At 53.5% G+C, this 26,725-nt stretch overlaps 10 protein-coding genes across 10 annotated transcripts; 4 read left to right on the top strand and 6 right to left on the bottom strand.

The window, feature by feature from the left end:
* Window positions 1–111: 111 nt before the first annotated feature.
* On the top strand, window positions 112–7,464 carry J4E90_003540 (uncharacterized protein; the record flags this gene model as incomplete). Its single annotated transcript, XM_051433109.1, has 3 exons — window positions 112–857; window positions 904–6,901; window positions 6,961–7,464. 3 exons carry the CDS (start codon window positions 112–114, stop codon window positions 7,462–7,464), a joined length of 7,248 nt encoding a protein of 2,415 aa, XP_051293007.1.
* A 798-nt stretch (window positions 7,465–8,262) lies between these two features.
* On the bottom strand, window positions 8,263–9,105 carry CBR1 (NADH-cytochrome b5 reductase; the record flags this gene model as incomplete). The annotated part of the gene is made up of 1 exon (XM_051433108.1): window positions 8,263–9,105. One exon carries the CDS (start codon window positions 9,103–9,105, stop codon window positions 8,263–8,265), a length of 843 nt encoding a protein of 280 aa, XP_051293006.1.
* A 943-nt stretch (window positions 9,106–10,048) lies between these two features.
* J4E90_003538 (uncharacterized protein) lies at window positions 10,049–11,402 on the top strand (the record flags this gene model as incomplete). The annotated part of the gene is made up of 5 exons (XM_051433107.1): window positions 10,049–10,155; window positions 10,212–10,357; window positions 10,412–10,456; window positions 10,521–11,026; window positions 11,088–11,402. 5 exons carry the CDS (start codon window positions 10,049–10,051, stop codon window positions 11,400–11,402), a joined length of 1,119 nt encoding a protein of 372 aa, XP_051293005.1.
* Window positions 11,403–11,558: 156 nt separating this feature from the next.
* Window positions 11,559–13,138, bottom strand: J4E90_003537 (uncharacterized protein; the record flags this gene model as incomplete). The annotated part of the gene is made up of 4 exons (XM_051433106.1): window positions 11,559–12,166; window positions 12,228–12,739; window positions 12,792–13,020; window positions 13,072–13,138. 4 exons carry the CDS (start codon window positions 13,136–13,138, stop codon window positions 11,559–11,561), a joined length of 1,416 nt encoding a protein of 471 aa, XP_051293004.1.
* Window positions 13,139–13,762: 624 nt separating this feature from the next.
* J4E90_003536 (uncharacterized protein) lies at window positions 13,763–15,689 on the bottom strand (the record flags this gene model as incomplete). Its single annotated transcript, XM_051433105.1, has 2 exons — window positions 13,763–15,319; window positions 15,369–15,689. 2 exons carry the CDS (start codon window positions 15,687–15,689, stop codon window positions 13,763–13,765), a joined length of 1,878 nt encoding a protein of 625 aa, XP_051293003.1.
* Window positions 15,690–16,222: 533 nt separating this feature from the next.
* On the bottom strand, window positions 16,223–18,017 carry J4E90_003535 (uncharacterized protein; the record flags this gene model as incomplete). The annotated part of the gene is made up of 6 exons (XM_051433104.1): window positions 16,223–16,447; window positions 16,500–17,234; window positions 17,289–17,348; window positions 17,398–17,410; window positions 17,459–17,804; window positions 17,903–18,017. The coding sequence occupies 6 exons, from the start codon at window positions 18,015–18,017 to the stop codon at window positions 16,223–16,225; spliced, it is 1,494 nt and encodes a 497-aa protein (XP_051293002.1).
* Window positions 18,018–18,503: 486 nt separating this feature from the next.
* On the top strand, window positions 18,504–19,680 carry J4E90_003534 (uncharacterized protein; the record flags this gene model as incomplete). Its single annotated transcript, XM_051433103.1, has 3 exons — window positions 18,504–18,766; window positions 18,820–19,270; window positions 19,669–19,680. 3 exons carry the CDS (start codon window positions 18,504–18,506, stop codon window positions 19,678–19,680), a joined length of 726 nt encoding a protein of 241 aa, XP_051293001.1.
* A 784-nt stretch (window positions 19,681–20,464) lies between these two features.
* Window positions 20,465–22,808, bottom strand: J4E90_003533 (uncharacterized protein; the record flags this gene model as incomplete). The annotated part of the gene is made up of 3 exons (XM_051433102.1): window positions 20,465–20,821; window positions 20,874–22,423; window positions 22,475–22,808. 3 exons carry the CDS (start codon window positions 22,806–22,808, stop codon window positions 20,465–20,467), a joined length of 2,241 nt encoding a protein of 746 aa, XP_051293000.1.
* A 237-nt stretch (window positions 22,809–23,045) lies between these two features.
* Window positions 23,046–23,618, top strand: J4E90_003532 (uncharacterized protein; the record flags this gene model as incomplete). Its single annotated transcript, XM_051433101.1, has 2 exons — window positions 23,046–23,054; window positions 23,112–23,618. 2 exons carry the CDS (start codon window positions 23,046–23,048, stop codon window positions 23,616–23,618), a joined length of 516 nt encoding a protein of 171 aa, XP_051292999.1.
* A 50-nt stretch (window positions 23,619–23,668) lies between these two features.
* J4E90_003531 (uncharacterized protein) lies at window positions 23,669–25,953 on the bottom strand (the record flags this gene model as incomplete). Its single annotated transcript, XM_051433100.1, has 4 exons — window positions 23,669–24,232; window positions 24,418–25,029; window positions 25,570–25,791; window positions 25,846–25,953. 4 exons carry the CDS (start codon window positions 25,951–25,953, stop codon window positions 23,669–23,671), a joined length of 1,506 nt encoding a protein of 501 aa, XP_051292998.1.
* Window positions 25,954–26,725: the final 772 nt, after the last annotated feature.

Below are 26,725 nucleotides of genomic sequence, written 5' to 3'. Positions count from 1 at the left end.
GTCCCCGCATATCACTGTACATACTGGGGCAATGTCAATCAACTAAGCCCAAATGACCCCTTCGGCTACGACGACGACTGCACCACGACAACACCACCACCACTCACCACCATGAGCGCGAACGGGCCCGCGCCGAATGGCCGACCCTTCGCCCGCAACTCGCGCGGCACTCCCTTTGCCAGGAACTCGGTCTCCTCGCCGCTGCACGAGGCCGACGACTCCCCCATGGGCCACCTGCGCAACCGCTCCCTCACCAACCTCACCAGCCCGCCGCTGGGCCGCAGTGACTCGGCACGCCTGCGCTCCAACTCGAACCGCAACAGCACGCCCGTCGGCACCTTTGCCCCGCAGTTCATCTCCGAGGACGACGACGCTGCTCCGCGCCTGGGTGGCATCGTGGAAGGCGAGAACGACTTCTCCGGCAAGCGCTATGTCTGGCTTAGGGATCCCGTCACGGCCTTCGTCCGCGGATGGGTCGTCGAGGACCTGCCGGGTGGACGCATCCTCGTCCAATGCGACAATGGCACACAGCAGGATGTCGACGCCGACGCTATCGACAAGGTCAATCCGGCCAAGTTCGACAAGGCCGACGACATGGCGGAACTCACCCATCTGAACGAGCCCTCGGTCATCCACAACCTCCACATGCGATACCAGGCCGACCTGATATACACCTACTCCGGACTGTTTCTCGTCACCGTGAACCCCTACTGCCCGCTGCCCATCTACTCGCGAGAGTACATCAACATGTACCGGGGCCGGAGTAGGGAGGAGACCAAGCCGCATATCTTCGCCATGGCTGATCACGCCTTCCGGAATCTCATAGAGGAAGGCACCAACCAGAGTATTCTCGTGACGTGAGTTAGCCCAACATCTAAACCAGCCGTAACTGACCCTCTATAGCGGAGAATCCGGTGCTGGTAAGACGGAGAACACCAAGAAGGTCATCCAGTATCTAGCCGCTGTCGCCAACTCGGAAACCCCACGGGCAAAGTCAGGAGGCCGCCACCTCTCCAACCTATCCGAGCAGATATTACGAGCCAATCCTATCCTCGAAGCCTTCGGTAACGCGCAAACGGTGCGGAATAACAACTCGTCTCGTTTCGGAAAGTTCATCAGGATCGAATTCTCCCGCACCGGACACATCGCTGGCGCATACATAGACTGGTATCTGTTGGAGAAGTCAAGAGTCGTGCGCCTCAACTCAAACGAGCGCAACTATCACGTCTTCTATCAGCTGCTGCGCGGCGCACAGAGCCAAATGAAGCAGGAATTCTTCCTGGACAACAAAGACACAGACGACTTTGAGTACACAAGGCATGGCAACGACGTAATTTCCGGTGTGGATGACCGAGATGAGTGGAATGGCTTGATCGAAGCTTTCCATGTCATGGGCTTTACCGACAAGGAGCAATCGGCCATCTTGAAGACGGTCGCTGCAGTCCTGCATCTCGGCAACATCCGGGCCGTCAAGGAGAGTCGGCGGGCAGACCAGGCTACACTGAATCTTGCAGCTGAGCAGCAAGCCCAGATAGTCGCCCAATTACTCGGCATCTCCGCCGATGACTTTATCAAAGCCCTTTTGCATCCTCGCGTCAAGGCCGGCAGAGAGTGGGTTGAAAAAGTTCAGACGCCCGAACAAGTCAATCTTTCCATCGATGCTCTCGCAAAGGGTATCTACGAGCGTGGCTTCGGTGATCTTGTCGATCGTATCAATCGCCAGCTCGACCAGACCGGCGGTGGTGGAGACGACTCACATTTCATCGGCGTGCTGGATATTGCCGGTTTCGAAATCTTCGACGAGAACAGTTTTGAACAACTCTGTATCAACTACACTAATGAGAAGCTACAACAATTTTTCAACCACCACATGTTCGTTCTGGAACAAGAAGAATACGCACGCGAACAGATAGAATGGAAGTTCATCGACTTTGGCCGCGATCTCCAGCCGACAATCGACCTGATCGAGCTACCAAACCCCATTGGTATCTTCTCCTGCCTGGACGAAGACAGTGTCATGCCCAAAGCCACCGACAAGAGCTTCACAGAGAAGCTGCATTCATTATGGGACCGCAAGAGCACCAAGTACAAGCGATCACTCCTCACTCAAGGTTTCGTCCTCACCCACTACGCTGCCGAAGTAGAGTATTCCACAGAGAACTGGCTGGAAAAGAACAAGGACCCATTGAACGACAACGTCACTCGCCTTTTGGCTGGTTCTGCCGACAAGCAAATCGCTAACCTCTTCGTTGACTGTGCCGATGCGGACGATGGCATGGGTGGAGCCCGCAGCCGTGTCAAGAAGGGCCTCTTCCGTACCGTTGCTCAACGCCACAAAGAGCAATTGTCGACGCTCATGACTCAGCTCCACTCCACTCACCCCCATTTCGTCCGATGTATTCTTCCAAATCACAAGAAACGACCAAAGCAATTCAGCGCACCTCTTGTCCTCGACCAGTTGCGTTGCAATGGTGTTCTGGAAGGTATACGTATCGCACGTACTGGTTTCCCCAACCGACTTCCTTTCGTGGAATTCCGCCAGAGATACGAGGTACTCTGCAGAGATCTTCCCAGAGGCTATCTCGAAGGGCAGGTCGCGGCCAACATGATTCTCGAAAAGATCAACCTTGATAGGTCATTGTACCGTGTCGGAATCACAAAGGTCTTCTTCAGGGCCGGTGTCCTTGCCGAACTCGAAGATCAACGCGATGCGCTCATCCGCGATATCATGATTCGTTTCCAGTCCGCAGCTCGTGGATTTGTGCAACGTCGTCTAGCTCACAAACGTCTTTATCGAGCCGAGGCCACTCGGATCATTCAGCGCAACTTCCAGGTCTACCTTGACATGCAGTCGAACCCATGGTGGAGGCTCTTCGCCCGGATGAGGCCTATGCTTGGTGCGACACGTCAGGCAGCAGAGGTCAAGAAGCGCGACGAGATGATCCACCAGCTCGAGGAAAAGATGCAACAAGAAGCTGCCGAAAGACAGCGGGTCGAGGACGAGCGAAGGCGCGCAGAAATGGATATCCAACGTATCCAGAAGACGCTTGAAAGCGAACGTGCGCTTGCCTTGGACAAGGAAGAGATCTTCAAGCGTCTTCAGCTCCGTGAGACTGAGCTTTCCGAAAAGCTGGCTGGTGCTATCGAAGATCAGGATCAACTCGAAGACCAGCTAGACGATCTCATGGAAGCGAAGAGGAGGACTGAGGAGGAGGTCGAACATCTGCGCAAGGAGCTGGAACAAGCAGGGCAAATCATCAGTAAGCTCGAGGGCGAAACACAAGAGCTAGAGGAGCAGAACGCGCGTCTGGATCAGCAGCTCAAAGAGCTTGAGGTCAAACAATCTCAAAGAAGCCAGGCTGAGGAGACAATGAACCAGGAAATCAAGATGCTCAAGAGCCACCTGTCATTGAAGGAGCGAAAGCTCGAGGACCTCGAACATAAACTTCTCAAGACAGACCAGGACCTCGACATCAAGTTGGCAGCTTCACAGAAGGAGGTACAGGCCGGCAAGAACCAGATCAAAGAACTCCTCGATGAGAACCGGCAGATCCGTAACCAAATGGCGGATCTGTCATCGACATCGACTAGCTATGAAGATCTCATCAGACGTAAGGAGAGCGAGCTCGCAATCCTGAAGACCGACCTCAAGAACTACGAAAACGACCGCCGACTGTTTGACGATGAAAAGCGAACCCTGGCTTCCAAGCATGACGATCTCCAAAGCCGCCTCCGTGACGCAAAGGCGGAGCTGGATGCTGTACGCTCCCAAAAGCAACAGCTCGAACGTGAAGCCGCAGACGCGAAACGTTTACTTGAGGAGAAACTGTCGGAGGACGCTGAGTACAGTGAAAGTCGGAAGCTGTTGGAAGAGCAGACAGAAGCCCTCAAGGCTGAGCTCTTTGCTGTCCAAAAGGAGCTCAGTCGGGAAAGACAATCACGCGATGATGTTGAGATGCTTGGAGAGCACAAGTACGACACGCTCAAGCGCGACTATGATGCGTTGAACGAATCCAAGATCACTATTGAGAAGGAGATGTACGCCCAACAGGACGTTCTTCGACGAGCTACGGAAACTCGCACAGCACACGAGAACGAGCGGAAAGAGTACCAGAACGAACTCCGCAGCCTTCGCGAGAAATACCTTAAGCTGGAAGAGCAGAAGTTGGATGCCGATGCTCAAGCAGAACGTGCGCAATCAAGGCTGGCTTCCGAACGACAAGCCATCCAGCAACGCGAGCTGGAAGAAAAAGATCAACAGCTTGACCAACTCGAGGCAGAGCGTGACGACTTGGCCGAACAGGTTCACAACTTGACCCAGATGCTCGCCGACTCAGACTCGTTCAAAGAGCGCAACGACCAGCAAAAGGAGCGTCTTGAACGCGAGATAGTCACCATCAAGGGGAGACTTACAGCATCTGAGAACGACAACCGTGCACTCCTCAACAAACTTCAACAAAAGAACTTGGACATTGCGCGATCAAACTCGCGAGCTGGTGACACTCATCGTGTGAAGATCACCCAGTTGACTCACGAGAAGTCCAAGGCTGAGGAAGACAACAAGCGCCTCTACCGTCAGCTCGAAGACGCACAGCTCACGATCGCATCTTTGGAGAAGCAGAAAGAGAAGTTGTCGCTCAGCCTTGAGGACCTCAACCACGAGCTTGCAAGAGAGCATAAGACAAGTCGCAACGCAGAGCAGGCCTCCTCTACCATCAACCTACAACTCGCAGATGTCAACCGCAAGCTCGAGACTGAACGCCAGCTACGTACACAAGCTCAAGCCAACACAAAGGCGGTTCAATCATCGCTTGACAACACCAATCAGGAATTGGAGGAATGCCATCGACAGCTTATGCTTCTCCGCAAGGTCTTTGACCCAGACTCGGCCGATGTCGCAATCACTTACGATGCTGCGAAACCTGACATTGTTAGGACGGTGGACATTGCCGAGCGCCTGGAAGCTGCGAACCAAGCTTTGCGCGTAGCATCAGAGCGATACTCGCGTGCTGAGGCTCAGCTTGACGAGCTCCGAGAAAGGCATGAGGGCGAGCTTCATGACATGGATGCACGTCATGCCAACTCGAAGCGTGCTCTGCTAGAGGAGATGAACAGCAGCCAAGTCAATCAAGCCAATGCTCGTCAAACGCCTACACACAACCGCAAAGACAGCGAGAACAAGCGACCATTCTCCATTACGAACACCCCCACCAACCAGCGACACATCAGCAACGCTACACACGACTCCGCACGTTCTGATCGAACTGTTGACACAGTCGCGTTCAACAATCGCATGGACATGGCTGCCGAGCTTGAGATGGTGCAGAACCAGCTGCAGATGTCGGAAATGCAGAACAAACACCTTCAAGAGCAGCTTGGACGCTCGCCTGAGCGCAACGGCTGGCAGGATGATAGCCCCTCTGTTCGAAGGGTGCAGAAATTGGAGCGTGAGAACTACCGTCTGCATGACATGCTTGACGACTCTGCTACCAAGGTTTCTGCCCTTGAGCATAGCCTTCGTTCCGGCCAACTCTCCTACCAGGAAGTCCAGACGAAGTCTCACGAACAGCTGTTCGATCTCTTGACATCCCAAGAGCAATCGCGTAAATCGATTGTACAGGCTCACAACACCGCAATCAATGAACTCGCCGACGCCAAGACGGCCTTTGACGACATCAAGCAAGTCAAGCTCTCGTTAGAGTCTGAGCTGCGCGAGATGCAAGCTGAGCTCGAAGATCTCACTAACGAGCGAGAGGAAGAGCACGCCAACCATAACCAGCTTCTCCAAGAATTTGCTGATCTCCAGATCCGACTGGACAACGAGACATCGACATTGGTCGATGTACAGTCAAGCTTGAACCTGTACAAGAGCAGGGCCGACGAGTACTTCAGCAAGTTGGAACAAGCGGAGATCGCCGTATTGAGAGCATCTCGTGCTGAGCAATTCGCCAAGACTCAAGCGCGTGAAGCTGAGGAAACTTGCGCAACGATCATGGCTGAGCGGAAGGAGATGGACGGTATGGTTGAGGACTTGCAGCGAACGGTTCAACGGTACGACGAACGTGTTGAAGACCTCTCGACCGACCTACAGACAGCTCTGCAAGCCAAGAAACGACTACAGAACGAGCTCGAAGATTACAGAAGTCAGCACGCTCATGACGTCGAGGACAGCGAAACCTCGCTTGAGCAGACACGCAAGAAGTACCAGTCTGAGCTGGCATCCCTTACCCAGGAAATTGACCAGGAGCGCGAGAACGTAATCCACGTTCGCGAAGAGAATGGCCGACTACGGGAAGAGATCGAGGAGCTGAGGAACAAATGGGACGACGAGCTGCTTAACTCATCGACCTGGGCAAAGGAGAAGAGCCGTCTTGAGATGACTCTGCAAACCATCTCCAACTCGCGCGACGAAGCCGCCAACGCGCATAACGAAGCGCAATCCAAGATCGTCAGCCTGCTATCACAGGTCCGGAATCTGCGCACCAACGTCGATGACCTTGCAGCCGAGCGCGATTCTGCCATCGAAGAAAAGAAGCGTCTCGAATCGCGTCTGCAAGAAGCTGCTGATACGCTCGATGAACTCTCTCGCTCAGAGTCTCCAGCTATGCGCAATGCAGCTGCTTACGATCGTGACTTGTTGGAGCTCAAGTCCGGCTTGGCACAACAGGAGGACATCACTGCTGCTGCGGTGGGCAAGATGCGCCGCGCAGAGGCCCTTGCCCAAGAGCTGCAAAAGGATATCGTAGCTGAACGGGAAGCCAATGTGAAGCTTCACAAGGACAAGGCGGCTGTCGAGAAGGGTCTGAAGGACCTGCAACTTCGCTTGGTCGATCTCGAGACGAAGGGCTATAGCGGCTCAGCTGGCAAGGACGTCCGCTTCCTCCATGGACGCATTCAAGAGGTATGTTGACTCAGATCACACTAACCCACATCATCGATTGATGCTAACTCATCCATCAGCTCGAAAAAGCGCTCGAAGACAGTGAATCCACTCGTCTCTCCGAATCGCGTAGCGTCCGCAACGTGGACCGTACGGTAAAGGACCTACAGACGCAGATCGAGCGCCGCGACAAGCAAAACGCGTCTGTCATGGACGACCTCAACAAGTCGCGCGACAAGATTTCCGGCCTCCTGGCCACCATCGATGACCTCCAGTCCTCTGACTCGACGAACCAACTCGCCGCTAAGCGCGCCGAGCGCGAACTTCGCGAAGAACGAGAGAAGACCCTGCGTCTCGAGCGCGAACTTGAAGGCTGGAAGAATCTCCGCGTTGAACGCCGTAGCGCCCTCGGCGTCCCCGCAGCGCCAGCAAGTGAAGCTGGCGACACGCGCTCACGACGAGGCAGCTCCATCGGCCTCCTAATGGGCGAAATGGGCGAAGTCTCTGCAGCCGACAAAGGAAAGTACGGCGGCAGTCTACGCTCCAATCTCCGTCGTGTCAGCGGTCAGAAGGGTTTTTTGTAGTAGATGGGATCTCTGAGGGGAGGGGAGCATGGAGATCCCGGTATCCCATCATGAAGCTGAGCCCGCCGTTGGAAGAAGAAGAGGGCTTTGCAACGAGAGTTGTTGATGACGCAGTCAGGAACTATCAGTGGCGGCGCGCTGCTGCTGTTGCCCCTGCTGCACCTGTTACGCAAGTGGTCGAGTTGGACGAGAAGGAGTATAATACCCTGGCAAAGGTTCTGGGGAATGATACACCAGGTGGTTTCCCACTTGAGGGCGATCAAATGGATGTAGAGATTACGGATGACGAGGACGAGGCTACACCCGGTGACGATGGGGATAGCGCTGTTGGCGGTATTGGCGCTGCGGGTACTGGTACTATCAAGAGGAAGAGAACGGTTCGTGTTGTAATCAGGTCGAGGGCGTTTATTTAGGCGGCTGCTGGACTGTTGTGTTACGCTGCGCTACGAGCTCTGAATACCCTGGGTCCGGTTGGCATTCGCATGGTTTTGTTATTTTTTGCAAGGCGTTTCGCGTTAGCATCATGATATCTTTTGGACGTCGAGGATGAGCGCTTTAAGTGTTTTACATACATGTAATTATTTTGCAATTGTTCTTCTTCTACTTTGCTATAGTAGGCTTCCATTGAATGCTAGTCAGTGGAGTTTTGTAATACGAACGAGCTTCAGCATAACAACATGCACGCACAAAGTGATTCAGTGGTGTTAAAGTGAGCATTATGGCGTAGTGCAATGGTATCAATTAGTCGAAGATGTCAATATCTAATTAATATATCTGGCGAACCAACATCCCCAGCATCTAGAAGCAGAAGACTTGGTCCTCGAGCTTGCTGACTGGCTTTGCCTTGGCGTAACCCAGGCTCTCGGTTGCCTTCTTCATGGCCGCAACCATGGGCGGTGGTCCGCAAATGAGGATCTTAACATCGCTCGCAGGCGCGGGCAGCTTCTCCTTGATCATGTCGGCAGTAACGAAACCAGTGCCGCCGGTCCAGTTCTCGGGTGGGTTGTTCAGAACGTAGTGGACATTGAACTTGGGGTCCTTGGCCGCTAGCGCATCCAAGTCGTCCTTGAGCAGGATATCCTCGGGGTTGACGTTGGCGAAAATGAGGTCGACGGCGGTCTTGTCACCAGTAGAGCGTCCGCGCATGATGGCCTTCGCGATCTGGAGCATGGGCGTGATACCAGTGCCACCAGCGATCATACCGAAATGCCTAACCATGTTGGGTGTGTAGACCATAGCTCCCTTGGGGCCTTTGACCTTGATTGTGTCTCCAATCTTCAAGCTCGCGACGTGCTTGGAGATGTTGCCGGTTGGGTATGACTTGATGAGCAGGTCGACATGGCCCTTGTCTTCGTCGGATGTGATCGGTGTGTACGAGCGGACGACTTCTTTGGGCTGACCGGCAATGGTAGCGGCGAGGGAGATGTGCTGGCCGATGGGAAGGCCGAGGGTGTCGGTTGGGCGGGGGAGGTCGAAGCGGTAGATGGCGGTATTGTGCGAGAGGACAGTCTTCTCCGAGAGCTTGAAGTCCTGGAATTCCGTCGGCTTCAGCACCTTGCGGCTTCCACCGCTGCTGCTGCTGTACCAGAGGAAACCTCCTATAACTGCAGCAAAAGCTACCGCGATAGGTAGAAGCTCCATGAGTGATGGCATTGTCGGCTCACGAGGGGGAAGGAGCAATTAAGTAAGGTAGGAAGCGGGGGGAGAGGATAAGGAAAGTGAAGAGGTGGGGAGAAGGAGAACTGACAGGGTCGCCGTGACAATTCCCCGACAACCTATCCCCCCGATTGGCTGCTGAGACGAGACTTGGCAGGGTTCAAGCGCATCATCGCATCGCATGCGCGCATTGGGGAATCGCACCCAGAATCTCTTCATTCCGCCAGATGCCTACATCAATTGACCAACCTACGACAACATTTTGCACTGTTTGCACAGCCCCAGATTTTTACATCATAATCCTGGTTCGCATTGATGCGAGCTCAGGCGCCTTGGCACGTGATTACTGAACTTCACCCCTAAACCATCGCATCTTGCAGAGCTTCAACACTATGGGGCCAGAGAGGTCCATGACGCCCTAAAATCCCCCGGAACGCGTGCGTCGATGCTAAACAACCCTTACCGAAAGCGGAAACATTACTTCCAGACAGCGCGTTTGAACGTACCGACTGCTAGGTACACCACGCGAGAGACATGGTACCTAGTTCAATGTCGGATGCGGGTGCTAGTTGTTCAGCGCATCCGACTTCGAGCTACCGACATGCTACATATCAAAATAGATCACCAAGACCACGCAACGCCGACGCTAATGCTGATCAGCGAATCCCCAGTGGCTCTGTGTCTTCCGCTCCACAGACTCGGTGCAACAACGTTGAGGGAACCGCGACCGAAGCACGACTCGTGAACTAATGTGACATAAGATCTACAAGGCAGACCCGTTCAACGTCGTTTCATCGTATTCATGGAGGTTTAATCTCTGTCATATTTCGGATGCATAGACATATCGTGGAATCTCTATATAGGTAGCGTTCCGTTCCGCAGTAGGTATTGATTCACACCACACTCGTTTTTTGTTAATTCTATCGCCATGCGTCTATCAGCCATACTTTCGTTAACGATCGCTTCGCTATGTAGCGCACTGCCTGTCAATGAGACTGCGGGCAGCTGTTCGAACCCGCGCATCAGGAAAGAGTGGTATGTGTTTCGGAGCAAAAGCTACCCGTCTGTGGCTCCTACTGACATTCTCCTAGGCGCACTCTCAATGCTTCTGAACAGAACGCTTACATTGATGCCGTTCAATGTCTGAAGCGGGCGCCTTCCAAGGGTACCGAAGTATTCAGCACTCTGAAGACCAGGTTTGACGACTTTGTCGCCTTACACATCAACGCTACACGAGGTTGGTACTAGGCATCATCCACAAGCATACATGTCAGCTAACAAAATGCGACAGGCGGTCAAGATGTCCCCTCACTCGCCAATGATCCTGAATCTGCTGGTAAGTACCCTTTGGGAGACATTGCCTACCGAAACAACACCCATACTAACTGATCTTACTCTAGCCAACGTCACAATCTACGGCATTCACACGGTTGGTGTCTTCCTACCTTGGCACCGCTACGCCATCTGGGTTTTCGAATCTGTGCTTCGCTCCGAATGCAACTACACTGGTGCACAACCCTACTGGGACTGGACTCTCGACAACCCTTCCACCAACGCCAATGGCTCCATCTACACCTCACCTGTGCTGAAGGCTTTTGGTGGCGACGGTTCCGGCACAGATGGTTGCATCAAGGACGGCCCATTCGCTGGAAATGCGTCTCTGAACATCGGGCCTGTTGAATCTCTGGCGTCAAACCCGCGCTGCTTGACGCGCTCTGTTGACTTTGATCTGTTCAATGGAAGTACCGGTTGGGAAGACATCTATCCAGCGACCATGGAAGCAAAGAACTACTACCAGCTCCAGGCTTTCATCGATGGGCTGAGTTTCGTCAAAGATGAGGACAAGATCCGTACGAGCGCATTCCAGTCGCCGCATGGTCTAGGGCACATGGCTATTGGTGGTGACGTACGTAACCTTGTCCTATTGCAACCCTTTCTATGTGCTTCCATACTAACACCCTACTCAGATCAGCGATATCTACTCCTCCCCCAACGACCCGCTCTTCTGGCTTCACCATTGCCAGCTCGACTACATGTGGACGCTCTGGCAGAGCCGCGACCCCGTCCGCCTGACTGACATCGGCGGCCCAAGGACCATAGAGGGCTTTGGACCTCCCGCTGACGCCGTCGAGCAGACTACACTAGATACACCGGTCTGGATGGGGTTCATGGCCGAAGATGTTGCCGTGCGTGAGGTTCTGGATACGTTGAATCAAGAAGGCGAGGGCGTGCTGTGCTACAAATATGAGGACTCACCGTCGGTAGCTGGGCGGGAATTCTAGGCTCTTGTAACTGGAAAGCTGGCAGTTCTCTGTGCATTTATTTTATTCATTCTTTTCTCACATGGCGAACTGATCATAGCGTCCATACAGTTCAATTCATCATACTTCTTCGTCTCAAACATGCGTCGCGTATTCCACCGTTGCCAAATATGTCTATCAGCCCGATAAGCCTTTTTGTATCCCTTCCACCTCCTGTTGTTCGTAGTCAACTGAGCCACTCTCGACAGGCTGTGTGTGGGACACCTTCTCCCCAACCCCAAACTCCCTCAAAACCAACCATGCCGGCCATATCGCCACACCCCACAACGCAAAATTCCAATACACAGCTCCAACTTCAGCAAATACAGTCAGACTCGTAATACCGTAACTGACAGCCTGCCAAGCACTCTCACTCCCTCTCAACAACGCGGCATAACGAATGACCTCAGGCTCGTCTACCGCTAACTTGCCAATGATGAAGTATAGGAACAGGTAGTTGAGTTGAAAGCCAGCAGTCAGAAAGATGAAGACGGCGAAAGCGCGCCCAAAGCCAGGTGACGTCCAATCGTATGTTGGTTTCGAATCGCGAAACTCAGTGACGAGTATCGTTGCCCAGAGCCACCAGGCGCCTTGTAGAACGACGATGACCCAGAAGGTACTGCGTGCGCGGGCACGCAGAGGAATCTTGGTGCGGTCGAGGTATTGGCCGAGTAGGTTTCCACAGGTCACTGCGATGATGCCGGAGAGGAACGACCCGAGAGCGCGGGCACGCACGGAGAACCATACTGTTTTTCAATCAGTACTGGGCGCTCTTCATGTTTTCCGAAGGTAAGCGGTATAACTTACGAGCAAGATAGGTAAAGAATACTGCCTCAGCGAAGACAGCTTGCCCGATCCAAAGAAGGATGAGTAAGAAGCGCCTGGTGAAGAACAGCCTCGTAATTTCCTTGATCTCGACCCATGGGTTCTCTAGGATAGCCAAATTGACTTTCTTCCCGTCCTTCCTCTGGACTTTACCCGGACTATTCAGGAACAGTCCCACCACAGGTCCAACACATTGCAAAGCGATGAAGATCAGATACACGGTGTATGTGACTTTACCAGCTTGATCGCGATCTGCGTTTAAACCAAGGTTGATAGCTCCTCCAAGAATCTGGCCAGCAAGCCGGTATGTGAGCCAATACCCCAGTGCCTTTCCTTTGTTCCATGGTTCGGGGTATGCAATCGCGATCGCAGCTTCGGCCATCCAGAAGACCCCTGCTGAGATGCCGCAAAGGGAGGAGCCGAGGTAGATGAACCACTCGGTTCCGAAGCGGTTGTTTGTGTAGAGCGCTGCTGCGTAGGGGGCGTAGCCGATGCTGTCGTTCGCGTTAGTAATGCTATGCGCTCATACGGGGTGTGGTTGCTTACGTTCCAAAGATCAGTGCTCCTTTGATGCCCACGTAATGCACTATTACGCTACTGAAATAGCAGCTCACGACCATGAGACAGAATGTAAGTGCGTTGCCTGCGTTGACGAGATGTGGTGATTGGGCTCCGCCGGCACCGAGACTGTTCATTGCGCCCCAGATACCTGGTGCGCTGAAGTTGCAGAGTCCCAAGATGGTCATGTTGAAAAACGTTGAGCGGTACCATTTGACTGCTATCTGTGAGTCTATTTTGTTTGGGTATTGGATACTTTGATGCTCACCTGGATAGTCTCGCTTCTCAACTCCTTCGTCGCTGCCATACTCAATCGAGGTGTCTGAGTTGGCCATGGTCAACACTCCTGCAGAAAGGCGATGCCAAATGGATAGGAGTTCTGATGCCCGTCATACTCGGCGTCTCTGACCCATTTGATAGATATAGCGACTACACGTCGCGAAAATGCTTCATGCCACACTGCGTTAGTACAACGCGCCATACAGCTGCATACTCGGCACAGGAAGTTACCGAGCTCCACTCGATACAAAGCCTGTGCAATTAGTGAGCCGCGTCTCCGGTATTCCCAAAACATCGTCCCAGATTCATCGGAAAATCTCCAGACGCAGCGAAAGGCCTGACGGTATGCTGTCCCGGTCGTACCTCGGACACGGCATGATGATGGGATAGCACGCCATCTCCAAGGTACTTGACGATGCGATATGGGGCAGTCATCCTCAACGGTCGGTGTGGGTACGAGATAAGGCCTAGTCCATACTGACGAAACCGCGGTAAGAACAGTAGCGTAATCACGCAATCTCCATCCAAGATTATGAACCACAGTGCAAGATGTGACATTCGAAAAGAGTGTGACTTGTAGCGAGAAACCACGAACCTTTTGGAGCGGGCCAATTTGCGAGTAGATCGTCTGCAGGCGAGCGAGTATGCACTCATTTATTCGAACAGCTCGATACGAGTATCTATGGTTTCCTCTCTACACCCGGCACATCCCACCAGCGCTCATGAAGATCCCTCAAATCTACTTCCTGGCCAGGCGCCTTGAGATATGAGGTCAAGTCAGTCGATTCATCGAGCTCTGCCTCAGTGTACCCATTCCCAAAATAGGCGAAGCGATTGCCCTTGTGTTCGCGTTCGTACTCCCAATCTTCCCATCGGGGCTCCCGTCTAGCTATGGTAAAGTGTGCAGCTGAACCAGGCCATAAGCCGTGAATACGCTGTCCAGGAATTCCGCCATTGTTCCAAGACGAACACTTATCGGTCAAGACTGTGGTCGGGAAGAAAGCGTCACAGTAGTCGACAAAGTCATCCGTTGCCTCTTTCGATGGTGATAAGGACTTAAGTCCTTGTGAAGAGACTTTGCGAAGTACTTTGGCGAAGTAAGTGAGTGACGTCTCTACGCCATGTGGCACTGTACCCGAAGGCCCCGTAGCATGCGGTCCGGCTAGGAAGAATAGGTTGGGGAAACCGGGTGTAGCCAGACCTAAATATGTGTAAGGAAAGCCCCATTTACCTCCGGGCTTCCATGCTTCGTGGAGATCCTCTCCGCGCGCTTTGATCGAAAATGGTGGAACGAGATCGGTGTTGGCACCAGTCGCACAGAATATCGCATCAAAGTCGAACGTTCTGCCATCGCTCGTTTCGATACCTGTAGGTGTGAAACGCTTGATAGGCGACTTGACAAGCTCCACGTTCGCTTCGGTGAGAGACTCCAAGTAGCCAGGCCCCGGTGTGAGTCGTCTGCAGTGCGGGGCAAAATCTGGTATCAATCCATCGAGCAGTTCGGGTTTTTGCGCTACCCGCTTCTTCATGACATCGATGAATTGCTCTCGCATGCCCTGATTCTCGGTTGATCCACGAATCATGGCACGGAATCGTCTCCAGTATCTATCTTCAAGATCTTTCCTGAAGGCCAGATACACTCCAGGGTCTTCCAGAGCCTTGCGCTGTTCCTGCGAGTATGGCTGTGGCTCAAAGGTCCGCTCATCGCCTGCCCACGATGTCGCGATCCACGTTGGATTACGAACGAAGTGAGTGATGTGTTTTGCAATGGGCTGTAGGTTTGGCACGACCTGAATACCGCTTGCGCCATTCCCAATGACAGCGACCTTCTTGCCCGTCGGATCGAACGAAACGTCCCAGTTCGATGTGTGTCTTAGATGGCCTTGGTAGTCGTTCAAGCCCGGATAATCTGGTAGCTTCCAAGAGTTGAACCGGCCAATGGCGGTGATGACGAAATCGAAGGTCTCCGTCGATGTGGTCTCATCTTTGAGGTTCCGCACTGTCACCCGCCATTTGGACTGTGCATCATCCCATTCTGCTTCGTCGACGCGGTGCCGAAGTCTGACATACTTGTAGACGTCGTGCTTCTTAGCCTGCGCCTGCCAATAGTCACGGATCTCAGCGCCTCGCGCGAAGATCTCAGACCATTGCGTATTGGGTGAGTATGTCGCTTGATACACATGAGATGGAATGTCGCATCGTACGCCGGGGTACACGTTCTCAAGCCACGTGCCACTCTGCACGTTGTCAGCGCGATTTTCTCCCACAACTCTTGCATGCACTTACAACATCGTCGTTCTTCTCAAAGATGGTCAAGTCGATGCCCGGCACTTTCGCTGGCAGAAGGATACCTGCATTGATACCAGCTAGACCGGCACCGATGACAGCGACGCGGAGGCTTCGTACATGATCGATGTACTGCGTTGGGCTCAACTGCAGCTTCGAAACGGGGTAAGAAGTTGGTAAGGCAGCGTGAGATTCATCTTGTTTGGTGCATTCTGCTGACGCGAGATGTTCTGCAAGCTGTGCGACGCGTCGCGATGGTGTTGACTCTTGCCCCGAAGCCGTTAGATTGGCCGCGGTTGCTGGAATTGGGCTTGGCGTCATTATGGAAGCGGTGCGTGTCCTCGCTGTCCCTGGAATGATGCCCTCTCGTCGGACGCATGTCTCTACCCATGACGACTTTAAAGCCCCGGGGTAAGCTGCGTCGCTATCACCAACTTTGTTCCCAAGCACCGATGCCGTAAGACGCTGTTAGATGCGCTATCTTTTCCCGGCCTGCAGAGCCGCCGGTCGGGCAGAAGTGCAATCACGTCTTTTCTCCGCTTGCTGACGAAATCGGCTCGAAGCAATCGCGGCGGTTGTCGTGCTCGCTCCCCTGCACTGACGCGACTTTGCGCTCTAGAGAGAGACAGCAACTAGGACAAATTTACGACGCCCAAGAAGACATCGACGGCGTCGTCCCCCATTGGAGGATGCGACCCAGAGCAAGATCGCGTTACAATGCACATCTCCAAGCTGACGCACACTGATATCGCATCTCGGTCACTTACACCAGATCTAGGACGTATCGAGTCTCTTAGAGCATTTAATTTTGTTCAAATACACGACATCTCAGCTTGCTTAATCGCATTTGCTTTTCACTCCGGAATGACGTGGTCCTTAGCATCGACTCCCGCCTTCCACCGATACGTCGATGCCACGTGCTCCTCAAGCGGCCCTTTCTGTCCTCCCTTCGCATAGAAGTTTTCGCGATAAGTGCCACCAGGCACAGCATAATCGTCCCAGAACAAACCCCGCTTCTTGAGCTCGGGAAGCAACAGCTCAATCATGTCCACAAACGACTGTGGAAAGACGGCGTACGCCTAGCTCGTGCATCAGAGTCAATACTGCCATAATAACCGGGATACGACTCACCATGTTGAAACCGTCAACGTCGGCCTCGTCAATCCAGACTTGCAACCCATCCGCAACTTGGGTTGGGGTTCCAACAAGAATGGGACCGTTTCCACCGATGCTCACGTGCTCCGCGACTGTATGCTTCGTCCATTTGGAGGTTCCAGGGGAGAACCGAGCGTAGCCTTCGACAGTAGACCGCACAGCGTTGCTCTCGACGTGACGCAGTTCCTCATCGTCTCCGTATTTTCCAAGATCAATGCCAGTCCAACCACAGAACAGCGACAACGCCCCTTCCAAGGACGCATATTTGCGGTAATCGGCAAGCTTAGCCTGGGCCTCTTCTTCGGTTTGACCGATGATGGGTGTTACAAGGGCAAGAAACTTGATGTTCTTCCCTTCCCGACCGAACTGCGAAGAGGCAATGTGTCGGATTTCTGCGATGTTCTTCGCACAGACCTCGGGCGCATGGGCGGAGACAAATATGGCTTCTGCATTTTGTGCTGCAAAGGCTTTTCCTGCCTTCGACGCACCCGCCTGGAGGATGAGCGGCGTACGTTGCGGGCTTGGCTGGCATATGTGAGGACCAGGCACGTTGAAGTACTTTCCCTCGTGGTTGATCTCGCGCACCCGATCGGGTACCGTGTATACACCACTCTTCCGGTCCAGTACGACTGCATCATCTCTCCAAGAAGACTCTAGCAATTTGTACATGACCCTCACATATTCCTCAGCCTGCGCGTAGCGCTCATCATGCTGAACTGTATCAGCAAAGGTCTCTGGCCAAGCCGAGGTACACGAAAAACTAACCGGCAGTTGCTCCTTCATACCCATGTTACGCGCAGCCGAGTCGAGATAGCTGGTCACAATCTGTAAAGGTTATTATCCATGCAGCGATCGAAGAAGCACATTTCCTCACATTCCAACCAAGCCTAGATCAAGTCAGTCCCTGAGCCAGGTAAGGATAACAGATGTCTCACCTTCCCTTCGAAAGATGATCGACCGTCGATAATCTCCGAGCAAGGTGGTACGGCTGTTCATATGTTGTCGACACAGTCACACCGAACCCGATACTCTTGGTGACTGCTGCCATGGCACTTACAATGGCCAAAGGCTCATTGACTGGCCATTGCGCGCCTGATATTTTTGCAGCATCAAGATTGCCATTGTAGACATCATATCCACCGAGCACGTCGGCTACGAAGATACCATGAATTTTGGCATTTTCAAGCAGCTTCGCAAGCTCTACCCAGTGCTCGATGTTGTTGAACTCATGTGAACGGTCATCAGGATGTCTCCACAGGCCTGGTGACTGATGGCCACTGCCTATTGGAGGTTAATCGTTAGCTAATGTCAAGTTGCTCGATCGACTTGCTGCTCTCCCATGTAGATTGGCTTTATGAGGGGGCGTCACGTGAACTTACACATCTCAACGAAGGCATTGATGATCAGCTTCTTCTTGCCTTTCGGTGTCGCATCAGTCTTTCGCCTTGCATTCTTCGAATTTGCAACACCATTCTCTCGGTTTCGCTTCGTCATGGTAGGAATCAATGGTTGTTTCGCAAAGTATCGAATGGTATCGTGCGGAAGAAGTGTCGTGGTTTCTGGAGGTCGGATGATGTGCTTTGAGCGCTCTCAAACGCAATCGCTTAGGTATCTGCGGGATGCGTCATCACGTCAACTCCGAGGTATCACTATATGTTTGTCTCCGATGTAGGCCCTTCTATCTACGCTACGCGACGGTAAGTTGAGGCGGTAAATTGATAGTATGCCGACTACGCGTATTGTGCCATCTTAATCCACAATGACAACAGTTATTCGCGCACCTAGAGAGTCTTTATTGTAGACTTGCAGATCGCATCTAACCTACTTGAGTAATCTAAATGCGCATTCCCGGAGAAATCGCAAACAGGAACCCGAAAGTTGGCGATCAGAAGCCAGTTGAGGAGTTGCATTGTAGGAGAATCAATCTACCACCAACGCAAAAGGCACACACCCTGAGCAACCTGAATTTCAATCTTCATGATGTTGCAAGTCAAGCGGACTCGTAGTATCACAGCAGCGTCTTCAAAAGAGACAATATCAAAGAGACGTAAAACAATCGAACGGGTCCAGCAAAAGGGCAAAGAAGAGACGCTTCCCAGGGTACAACCAGCATTGAAACTCCATGCGATACGCCAACCATACGAAGTCTCCGCCGATCACCCTCTTCCCAGCATCCAACACGACAGCGAACTCCTAGTAAAAGTGCAAGCTGTAGGCCTCAACCCAATCGACTGGAAAGCACCGTACGAACTACGCACCCAACCCCATACCCACATATCAACTAACAACCCTCCAGCGACTACAACTTCGGCATTCCAACCCTCCCCTACATCTCCGGCCGAGAATACAGCGGCACAGTTCTCCTCACCCCAACAACACCCTCGTCTCGCATCAAAAAAGGCGACCGCGTCCTCGTCCCCTCAACCGACTACCGCGACCCACGCAAAGCCGCATACCAACACTACAGCATCGCATCCACTTTCAACACCATCCGCCTGCCTCCCAACCTCTCTCTGAACTCGGGCAGTATCCTAGGCGTAGCTTTTGTCTCCGCCGCCCTCACACTAGGGATATGTCTCGGCCTCGATTTCTCCGACATTGAGGACGGGCCTGACATTCTCGGTATTGTACGGAGTCTGGATCAGGAGGATATACCGGGTGATATACGACAAGAATGTTTCCATAGTATCGGCGTCAAAGAACGTATCAAGGCCGGAGACTACCTGGTTATCTGGGGCGCGGGATCGGTGTGTGCGTTCGTCACGATGCAGATAGCGCGGCTCGCTGGGGTGAAAGTCATAGCAGTCGCGGACGTAGTGAAACACGGTTCCAGACTTCTGGCCTCGGAAGCAGCGCGACCGGATTATCTCGTTGACGCGCACGACCCAGGAAGAGCGGTGGAAGTAATCCGCGCATATACGGGGAAGACAGGCGCGCGGTTTGGCTTCGACACGCTGGGCAGAGAAACGGCGGGGCACTTGATGAGCGCTCTTGCTCATCCTACTGTTCCAGCTTCATCACAGGTCAAACTGCCGACTCCGCCGTCAACACCGCATACCCCCGTCTCTACGGCGCAGCGATCTCATCTCGTGGGCTTGACGGGTCTGCCAAAGGACGACGTACCGAAAGACGTTGTGCTGCACAGTGTGCCGATTAAGCTGTACCACGAAGTGCCGCAAGTGGGCGAGGCGCTTAGTGCGTGGTGCGAACGGCTGCTCGCCAAAGGGATGTTGGTACCGCCGGATGTTGTGGGTACGGTGGAGGGGTTGGAGGGCGTGAATGCGGGGTTAGATCGGATGAGGCGGCGGGAAGTCAGTGGTGGGAGATTGGTTGCTGTGTTGAAGTAGAGTGAGGTGAAGAACAAGAGAAGAAAGGGGGGTTGGTGCGAAATCTTGAAATGGATGAACATGTGTGCAGAGGTAAGGATATCCCAATGCATTTTGATATACAGTACAAGTCGCGAAAGTCCCTATCTCGCCTTTTTTCGCAAAAGACTAGACGATGAATCTGCGCAAAACGCAGTGGTGGTCATCCAGGGTATTGGTCATTCGTAGTCGTCTTCGTTACAAACTACGCCAATGTGATCCCCTTCGCTGCGCCAGCCCAACTGGGCAGCATCAATGCCAGCAAAACAAAGCACCGCAACGCCTCTTCAAAATGCATGATTATGCCAAAAGCCGTCAAGTTGTGGCTGCGTTATTGCTACACCCCTCCCCCAATGCGCCCATGATGCAAAGTCCAAGTCCATGATGATGGGTATAGAGAAAGAGAAGAAAAAGGCAAACGTGGAAACCTAGAAAAGGGTATGCGCTAAAAGACAAGGCTGATGAAGATGAAGATGATTGCTGCGTTGTCGTAGGGATAAAGAAGTCATTTCGGGTATTGAGTTACGCGGTTCGTGACAAAGGGTTTTGTTCAAAAAAGCGACAGGAGTAGCAACGTTAATGTTCGTCTTCGCTGCTCCACGCGCCATCGTCTTCTTGATCGATACTTTCCATGACTTCCTTGATGACGCCGTGGCTCTTCGGGTCCAGATTCATGGCTATCGTGAGGTGGCGGATGGCGCTCGCGCGGTCTCGCAACTTCTTGTAACACCTACCTAGCAGAAAATGTATGTTGGGGTCGTCTGGAGCAGCGTCTTTCAGGTAGAGAAGCTCGTGTAGGGCCTCTTGCGGCGCGTTCAACTTCAGCAGGACTTGCGATTTGCGGAAGCGTGCCATAACGGAGCGTGGTTCGATCTTGATCGCGTTTTCGAACTGCAGCAATGCGGGCTCAGTCTTCTTCATGCGGTCCAGAACCTGCGTACTCATGTTAGTATTCGACAGACAAATAAGGGCAATGATTACTCACCAAGCCTATCCGAACAAGGAGCATGGCGTTGTTCTGGTTGATCTCCGCCGCTGCCCGATAGTGCTTCTCAGCCACTTCGTACTTGCCCAGACGCTCGTAGACGTTTCCAAGACCGTACCAACCGTTGTAGTGCCTGTTATCGGCACTGATGGCGTTGCGATAAGCCGCCATGGCTTTATCAAACTCCTCATTTGCGACATGCTCATGACCTTGGAGGGTGAAAGCATAGGCGAACTTTGGATCCAACTGGGTAGCTCGAGCGAAGCATTTGACGGCTTCGTCATGCTGCCCGTTTATAGAGCTTGCATTACCCAGTGCACACCAAGCTTGTGGAGAGAGACGATCTTGATCCATCAGCGTGTGTGCAAGATGACCCAAGGCCACCTCGTCCCTGAGCTGCCAGAGCGTATTGGAATATACTTCCATATGCTCTGAGGAAGCAGGTGCCAGTTCTCGTATCTTTCGAAACGTGCTGGCTGCGTCTGTGTAATGGGTGCGCTCATAGTGGGCCTTGCCGATCTGCGCCAGGACCCAAGGTGTTTCCCGCTGTGACTTGGGCACGAGTCCAAATGCCTCAAGTGCCTTTGATGCATCATAGCGACTCAGATGCCTGTATCCAGAAGCTATCTTGAGGAGCAGGTCCAGGAGCCAGCTCAAGACATCTCGGTCCCGTGAAGTATCTGCGGGCGGACCCATTCTTGGGGGCGGTGCGACAGTCGTCTCCGCCACGCTCCGTGGTCTCTCCGGCTTTGAGGGCTCAGAATTGTCGACATGCGGTTTCCTGTTGCCACTAACAACTCTGCCCACAGTCGAGCCTGTCCCTGAGCGTGGCTTGGGAGCTGCCGCCCTTGCTTTCCGTAGCTCGCGCCGCTCTTTCGACTCGAGGTCTCTGCTTGATGTGCCGCCTGGTCTGCTACTTGAAGGCCGAATCTGAGTGATGGAGTTCAGCAGCCGTACACTGCGCCGTGGGGGAGCTGCTGTGGGATCGAACGGTTGCGATTGCTGTTGTGAATGGGAGTGAGGTTGCTGCGGTGCTTGTGAGTGGGGCTGTGGCTGTTGCAGAGAATGGCCAGATACGGTTCTCTTATGTCCGTTCTGGTACACGGGCCGCGGAATGTCCGTCTGATCACTCTCGGGGTTTGTCTTGGTACGGGCTCTTGATGTTATGGGGCGCATTTGGACTGGGCCGCCAGCCTCGCCCATCATGGCGTGCTCGTCGTGCATGTTTTGGCCGTTGACAAAGGGGTTTTCGACGTCGTTGTATGAAGGCGGCTGCGCGCTGCGGCCATTCATTCTAGGCTGAAGGTTGTATGAGGAGGCGGGAGGGAGCATGTCGGGCGTAATTTTGAAGATGTTGTGAGGGCGGACGACGGCGCCAATATCGCAGAGACCGGTGAAGGCATCCCACATGAAGGAGTTGATCTTGAGCGCGGCGACAAAGTGTTCAATGGCCTTTTTGGAGTCGCCGTGGGCTGCGTACAGCTTTCCCAGCATGCAGTAGCAGGCGGCGGCGTCGGGCACATGGCGTCGTGAGGTCTCGGAATGCTTGTCTGTGCCGAATGTCAATACAAGTCACCAGTGTTTACTCCTATAATACTCACTCCAGTGGTTGCGCCCTGCCCAGGAACTGCGCATCTTCTCCAGCGCCTGGGCTCCCTGCTCGTAGCGGCCGAGGGCGAGACAGGCCTGGGCAAAGACGTAGGCGCATCCTAGATGCTGGGTGTGGTTGCCCTTGGCCCGCGCATCGTCCAGGGCTTGCTTGTATCTCCCCAGACGGAGGTTGCACAGGGCAAGTAGGTGCGCGGCATCGTGGCTGCGGGGGTCGAGGGCGTGCAGGCGGCCGGCAAAGAACAGGGCGTTTTCAGCGAAGCCGTTGTCGAGGTGGTAGTATACGATCTGGCGCAGCTGGGCATTTACGCCTGGGGGTGCTGACATGCTTGCTGGGCGGCGGCGGAGACAGGGCGGAGACTCAAGGTAATGCGCTCATAGTCGGGGCGGCGTTGGCTGGAGCGGCGGCGGTGGTGATGTTGCGGGCAGGCGGGTGGACGCGGTCAAGGTGTAGGTTTACGCGCTACGAGTGCCAAGACATGTAACAAAACAATGTCCCGCCTAGAGACGCACGACGTTTCTGTGCACACGTCCAGCCAGTCACAGCCACATCGCACCTTCACCATGGCCAAGGTACGCCCGCCCGCCCGCCGCCCACTCCCACGCACCCGTCACTGACAGTCCCCGTAGAAAGCCACCAAGACGCTCGCGGCTTCCAATGCCCAGCGCCTCAACCAGACCCTCTACATCACCGTCGCCGTCCACGGCCTCTGGTGGCTCCTGCGTGCCCTCGTCTTCCGCGCCTCACTGTCACGCAAGTCATTGATCGTCTATCTACTCCTCTCGGCTCCGCAACTGCTCATCCAGCTGTACTTCGAGCGCCTCTCGCGCCCCACCCTCGATGCCGATGGCGCCGTCAAGCGACCTGGCGAAGACCTCGAAGCCAAGGGCCTGACTGAGTACATGTGGGATGTCGTCTATTGGACGTATGGCTGCATTGTCATGGCTGCCATTGTGGGAGACTACGCCTGGCTCCTGTGGATTGTGATCCCCGTCTACAGTGCCTATTCCGCTTACACCACCTATACGGGCATGAGGGGTGGATACCAGGATGCAGCCGGTGTGCCCCAGCCGCAAGCAAGCAAGAGACAGGCCAAGATCGAGAAGCGAGGTGGCCAGAAGATGCAGTACCGGTGAAGGCCAGCGTCAGATCATCATGTATTATATATACAGCATTATACATAAATTTAGGCTTCAACCCGCGTAGGGATCTTCGGGATGCCTCGTTTGCGGTCCTGGTGCGGCACACCATACCGCCATCCAGCAGCCGCGGCGCCTCTGCCGTCTCTGCCTGCAGCCTCTACGCTGACGTCCTTGAAGACGAAATCCCACCTCCGCTGCGGCACCACTTTCATGGCCCTCAGCTCCTCTTCCTTGCGCTTCTCTTCTTGCCTCTTCTTTGCTTGCTCTTGTTCAAATCGCTGCTCGGCAAGCTTCTTGCGCTCTTCGAACGAAAGTCCAGACTGCAATTCACGCTCAGCCTGCACCAGTTCTGGATGAGGGATGCGTGCGTCGGCTGGCAACAGCGTGTTGTCAAAAGCCTTGCCAGCATCTTCACGCGTGAATTGCCGAGACTCAGCAACAGGCACAAAGAGCTGCTGGCGTGTCGCGGGATGTACCGCGAGGTCGTTGATGGGCTCGTGCGTGATAGGACGTTTGTTTTTGTTCCCAGGGAGCGAGGTATCGATGTGTGGGGTTGTTGGAAGCATGGAAAGAACCGCCTTGGAGTAAGGTAGCGCGAGTGTTTTGCCCTGTGCACATTGGATTAGCAATTGTAATACAGTGTGTTTCCGTTGTTTCAAAGAACAAGCCGACGACGTTCAGCAAGAGCATGACTTAAGTTTTGTAACCATGTGGATGTCTTAAAGACTAATCGATTTTTAAGAAGCTCATCATGTCGTGTTGTGGGGGAATTGATGAAAATGTGAGAACATACCTGCGCTATCCACTCTTTCTCCATTTGCTTCAGTCGCACAACAGCGCCGACGCGTTCATTGCTGACGCCGAACTCGACACTGGCGAGCGATACTGTCGCCCCATCTTTCTTGACTCTCCGCCAGATTGCTTCCCGGAGGTCTTCGCTCAATACTGGCTGGCTGCGGAACCACTGATTGAGGGGAAAGGGCCGCAAGTCCTCTGCCGTCTCAGGCGGAAGCTTGCTGTCATTGTCCGCTTCTTTCGGCTTCTTGGTGTCCTTCTCTTCAGCTGCACCAGACTGAATGGCAGCATCTAGTGCATCCAGGCTCTCCTGTCCTGCAGGTGTTGCCTTTTCTGTGATCTCCTCTGCCTTGGCCTCTGCTCCAGCTTGCTCTGCCTCAGTCGAGGCAGCAGCCTTTGCACCTCCATCTCTCCGCCATCCAGGGCCAGCGCGTACCAGATTGCCGTACTTGTCGTAAGCTCCTAGGTAGTTTGTGGAGTCGGGTATAGGTTCCTTGAGCTGCCGACCTGGCCCATTGAGCCACTCATAAAATTTCCGCCGCCGTAATGTGATTTGTGGACATGGTGTCTGTGAGAAATGTCGCGAATGCCGTGATGGGCTCCAGGCGACCTGTGGCCGTGCAGCTAAGCACTGAGTGGCCTGCGATGGGGTGGCCGGTGTTGAGAAATTTTGACACCGTAACCGAGGAGGCATGTTGAAGATGTGGGAGGCTACCGCATTGGCGCAGGTATGGGTTGGAGATGAAAGGAACAAGAAGGGAAGTCGTGTACACGTGAAGAAGTCTAGTGGTGGGAGTGGTAGGTTGGACTGCAGAGAAATGAGGAGCTCGCAGGAAATTCTAGTGACGCGCTACGTGCACTAGTGTCTTGGCACAAATGAGCATCGTGACCCTCCACCCGACGACTCCCTGGTGTACAATATAATCACTGAAATCTACTGACGCTTCTGAACTTGCTAGCAAGACATTTCAGGTGACAAGAGCGGCGTTGATTTCATCAACAACAGGACAGTTTTCGCTAATCAAAGATAGTTACAGAATAGGATGAACCTTAGAATCATCATGCCAACCCACATTTACATCAGTATCGTATAGTATACATGTCCACTGCAGATATGGACAAGTCAAGAACGCTTTCCATCGTGACGTACTGCATCATCGTAACTTGGCGGCGGTTCCTCACTACTGACCCTCTCTGTCTCCATACTTCGACGTCTCCTCTCGTACTGTGGCGCACTTGGTGACTCTTGACGAGCTTCATCCAGTGCGCGCTGAGCCTCCTCTCGTTTCTTTTCCGTCCTGCTATTCTGCTCTCGAGTTGTGATTGGCGGCGGTGGCGCCGATGATGAAGAGCCATAAATTGCTTCATGTTGCTATAAGAGCCGGTCAGCTGACATCATGACAAACGTTTCAAGATCGAAACATACAGCAATAGCCTTCTTCTCCTTGCGCTCGAGTCTTTTCTCGGATATGGTACGTCCCAGCTTCTCGGCACCAAGGCCGAGACTGATGGCAAGGAGGCCAGCCTTGGTCATGTCAGTCAGTTGTCTTGTGCAGCTTGTGCATTGTAAGCTTACCATGGTAGGTCGTTCGGAGAAGTTGGAAGTATTTTGGGCGCTTGTCTGAAGACGTACTCGACGTTGTCCACAACAGCCTCGCGCAGGTGGCGAATACAGCGCTTGTTGTTCGAAGTATCTCTGACGGTTCTTTCTGCAACACATGGTGAGAGGTGTTTGAATTGAGTTTTTGAAGCGTTCAAGTTGTGTCTGTAGTGCTGGAATTCAAGAAGATGATGATTGTTTCATCGTGGTCTTGTGCTCACCTTTATACTATGTCGAGTACTATCACACAGTCTGACGTACGTATCGCAATAATGCCCTTTTGTGGATGCCTGCAGTAGAATGCGGCGTTTGCAGGATTGTATTCTCGCTTTCGGTAGTGTTAACACGCCAGACGAGTTGAGCAGATTGACCCGGTGCGGTCGATATGTATGATTTACGGCCGCAAGACGGTGACGTATGGCAATAGTGGCGTCGTCTACGCAGTGATGATTGGCTACTCAACCTACCATGAGGCATGCCGTTCTAAGCGAATGCGAACTGTTCATGTTCCTTCCAGCTTCAGAGACTACCATTTCTACAACCGAAACTTAGCGTGTCCTAGCCACAATCCGAGAGGTGAGATTCCTAACGGCGTTCACAGTTGGAGCTTGTTCCTACGTTGCAGGTTGCGCAGACCCAGGCAGTCAGGCCAATCGCTGCGATAGTCTAGTCGAACGTTAATCAGGGCCTTGGAACGTTCCCCACA

The sequence above is a fragment of the Alternaria incomplexa genome (genome assembly GCF_024043165.1).
Source record: "Alternaria incomplexa strain BMP 0042 chromosome Unknown scaffold_4, whole genome shotgun sequence".
Taxonomy (NCBI): Eukaryota; Fungi; Ascomycota; class Dothideomycetes; order Pleosporales; family Pleosporaceae; genus Alternaria; species Alternaria incomplexa.
Note: the sequence above shows the minus strand (reverse complement) of the source record. Positions and strands in the feature narration are given on the sequence as shown.